Source organism: Orycteropus afer, unplaced genomic scaffold (genome assembly GCF_000298275.1).
Source record: "Orycteropus afer afer isolate SDZICR_OR568_19922 unplaced genomic scaffold, OryAfe1.0 scaffold00153, whole genome shotgun sequence".
Taxonomy (NCBI): Eukaryota; Metazoa; Chordata; class Mammalia; order Tubulidentata; family Orycteropodidae; genus Orycteropus; species Orycteropus afer.
The window spans coordinates 5,508,433-5,512,154 of record NW_006921740.1 but is presented as its reverse complement, the minus strand read 5'-3'; the positions used below and the strand labels follow the sequence as shown (position 1 = coordinate 5,512,154).

At 35.4% G+C, this 3,722-nt stretch overlaps 1 protein-coding gene across 1 annotated transcript in view; it reads right to left on the bottom strand.

Moving 5' to 3' along the window:
• Window positions 1-328: 328 nt before the first annotated feature.
• The window catches only part of SRP72 (signal recognition particle 72), a 34,714-nt gene continuing 31,320 nt past the window's right edge, over window positions 329-3,722 (bottom strand). The window contains exons 18-19 of the mRNA XM_007946220.2: window positions 1,102-1,261; window positions 329-506 (exon numbers count right to left, since the gene is read on the bottom strand). Coding sequence (XP_007944411.1) covers window positions 329-506; window positions 1,102-1,261 — 338 coding nt within the window. The remainder of the gene's footprint in view (window positions 507-1,101; window positions 1,262-3,722) is intronic.

Sequence of the window (3,722 nt, the reverse complement as noted above, 5' to 3'; positions counted from 1 at the left end):
CTTACATAACATGCCTTGTTCGCGGAACTGAAAAGAAACCAGATCAGCACACAAAGAGAAAGGATGCAACAGATATCAAGGTGGAGAAATGCCCAATTATTCAGAGTCCTCATAATCTGTGCAAAGATCGATGGTAAAAGCAGGCCAAGTCTGACTAGGCATTGAGTTTGAAGAAGATGGTTTTCCTATTTGATGCACAAGAAAAGAATTTCATGAAAATGTGAGGGTAAGGGAAGAACAGTTCTGTGCTTCTTGCTGTGTTACCTGTATCACATTCCTAGTGTCACAGAGACTAGTTTAAAAATAGCCTGCCACAAGAATGTTCTCATCACCAGCCGCCTTTTCCACCTTTCTTCTTTTTCTGTTGCTGTTTCTTTTTTGTTGCCGGAGCCCCTGCTGGTTTCTGGTGTCTTGGGGGTATGATATTACTTGTAGAGGCAGATACTGTTGCTGCACTGCCAGGTCTTGGGGAAGTGGGAGGGCTGCTCACAGTTTTACTGGCATCCCTGAAACCATCACAAAAGTTTTGGTCATTCATACATTCAGCAAAGCAAAAGGAGAGGAAGTGTATGTACATGACTCTTGCTTTCCTCTTCTAACAATCTCTCACACATTCTATTATTTCTTTTAAGGTGGGTTCCCCAACCCCCTATACATTTTTCCTTTGAATAAATTTTTTGTTTTGTCATTTAAAAAGAAAATCACATGGCACATCTCAATTTTTAGAAAGTTTAAAAAATAAGAAAAAGAAAAACTTAAATGACCTGTAATCCTACTACAAAGGAACAAGTTACTAGCATTTTTAACACTTTTAGTCATATTATATATTTATCCAGATATCTAGTTAAATAGCTGAACATCTCACTATATATAGTTTTCTTCTGAAGGTACTTGAAATCCTAAATTGAATTTACAACACAATCAAACCAGAAATATTATTTTATTTCCTTAATATAAGAATATCATAAAATATTTAGCAAAGATATCTGACTATACTTTTCATACTTAAAATACACTAATAACTCTTCCTAACTACTGAGTCAATCTCAGAGAGAACCAAGATGTCTCCTAAGTGACCCCAATTAGAAAGCAATGACTTACAGTTCAGATGAAGCTCCTGCAGTTGCTCCCTGGGTCCCTTTTCCAATCTGATCCTTCTTTTTGCCCTTCTTTCTTCCTCTGTAGTAAGAACGTTCTCGCATTGGTAACCATCTTTCCGGATCTGGGGTAACTTTTGGGTCATAATTCTTAGGCAGTTTTCCTGTGTAACAATAAATAAAGAAATGAGAGTTATGTCATAAGTGGCCAAGCCTGCAAATAAATAAAACTGAAGTAGTACATCTGAGAAAGTTTTACTTGTGTTAACCTACAGCAGGAAAAGATTATATTCTCAGCATGATACAATATTTCAAAGTCATAAAAGTAAAGATCTGCTATGTATCTATATAAAAAATTTAAATTCTCATTTGGTAAAAGACAACAAACTTTTAAGAGAGTAAGAAAAAAAATATATCCTTAACAAAGAAGTTCTTTTTAATCAATGGGTAAATCACTCAAAAAAAGAAAAGAAAATGGGCAAAGTGATAATTAGGGTAAGCCAGGAAAGATAAAACAATCATCCACTATGTGGAAAGATGCTGGACCTCACTAATTAAAAACAAGTAGGGTGAAGAATTCTATCAGACTAACAAAGATTGAAAGTAATGTCTAGTGTTGGTGAGCTAATGGAACCTACCTGCCAAAGTATACACTGGTACAGCATTTATGGACAGCAATTTAAGTGGGCAGCACCAGGCACAATTGATAGACTTTCAGAAATTTATCTTGCAGAAACACATAAGCCACAAAATTAGGTGTGTAAGAATATTCTGATACTCTTTAAAATAACAAAACCACTTAAATACCTAGCAATAAGAGGCTAAATAAATTATAATCTACCTATACTATAGTGTGCATATAACCAGGTTAAAAAGAATGAAGTATATTTATATTTAATAATTTGGAAAAATGTTCTTCACAATATAATCTCAAGTGGAGAATTAAAACTAATTATGATAATGTATTTACTATTATCATGTCACTTTTATAAAAACTATCATGTATGGAAAACTGCATAAATATATGTATGTGTCTGTATACGAAAAAGTAAAGGAATTATATCTGGAAGCAAGAGTTTGGGGTAGAGAATTTTCTACTCTTTATACCATTATAAGGAGCTCTGATGGCTTCGTGGTCAAAGCACTGGGCTGTTAACCAAAAGGCCAGCTGTTTGAACCCACCAGTCACTCTGTGGGAGAAAGATGAGGTAGTCTGCTTACATTAAGATTTACAGCCTTGGAAACCCTATGGAGCAGTTCTCTTCTGTCCTATAGGGTCACTATGAGTCAGAATCAACTTGATGGCAGTGGGTTTGGTTATTCTGGGTATCCCATCATATAATGATAGATGTCTATTCCTTTGTTTTGTTTTGATTTTAGAATGAGCATATATCACAAGTAATTTTTTTTTAAAATGCTCACCTGAAAACTACAATAGAAAAGTAAATGAAACTGCAGATTGCTCTCTACAGTTATCAACTGTTCCTTTGTAGCATTACCAATAATAACATTGAATATTTACTGAATTTTTACCATTTGCCAAGTAGTGTGATAAAAGCGAAGAACTGATGAGACTTCTAGTTAAAGACAGCACATTGAACATACGTTAACTCATGCACCCTCCCAAATAGTAATAAACACATTAGAACAAACAATAGGAGAAAAGGTAATAGAATTTTGGGAGTTGGAAAACAGAGGGAGCAACGGTAATAAACTTAGCAGACCTGGGAAATTTGAACCCTAAGACAGCAGTGGGCAAACCCAAAACAAACTCTATACTACAGACCTCTCAAACACTCAGAAGCACCAGAGATAATCACTAACTAGTCTAAACAACATTTGGTAATTCCATTCACTGCTGCCATGGATTAAATACAACCTGAGTCAATGTGTAGCATTCTCCTGGTTAATGGTTCAGGGCTGGACATGTGACCTATTTTGGCCCAATCAGATTAATGAGAGTTATCTAGTAGACACAGGCCCTCTTTGTAATCCTGGATATAAATGACATAACTGAGTACAGTACAGCAATACTGGATAATCCAGTAGATACAACTACTGGATTAACCAATCTTACTGCTAATCTTCCTCTAAACTACCAGTTTTATAAATGGTACAATTTAAGTTGGTTTGATTGCAGTTTTATAGTATTTATAGCTGAAAGCATCTCAATGTATAAGGGCTTATTTTGTTTCAGGTGTGTACTAAGAGCTTTACATGTAGTACCTCACTTAATCCTGTAAGGTATATACTATTACATTCCATTTACAAATGAAAAACTCAGACAAGCATGATAAGTAACATGTCACAGCCATACAGAAAGTACTAGAATAAGGATTTGAATTCAGGAAATCAAAGTCCAGAGTTTATACTCTTTGAAGTAATAATATTAAATGTTAACTATAGTGAAGACAAAAGTCAGTGTTCACAGACGTAAGGAAAGACAGCAGTATACTTATGTCTCAAGATATTTCTATAGGGGACTGGTACACCATGCAATCCTCAGCCTATACGACTATGAGACCAGAACTAGACGGTGCCTGGCTACCACTGTCAAACACTCAGGGGGGATCTATGTGGGAGATCCTGGATAGAGTGAGAGAACAATGTGGAACAAAACTCAAA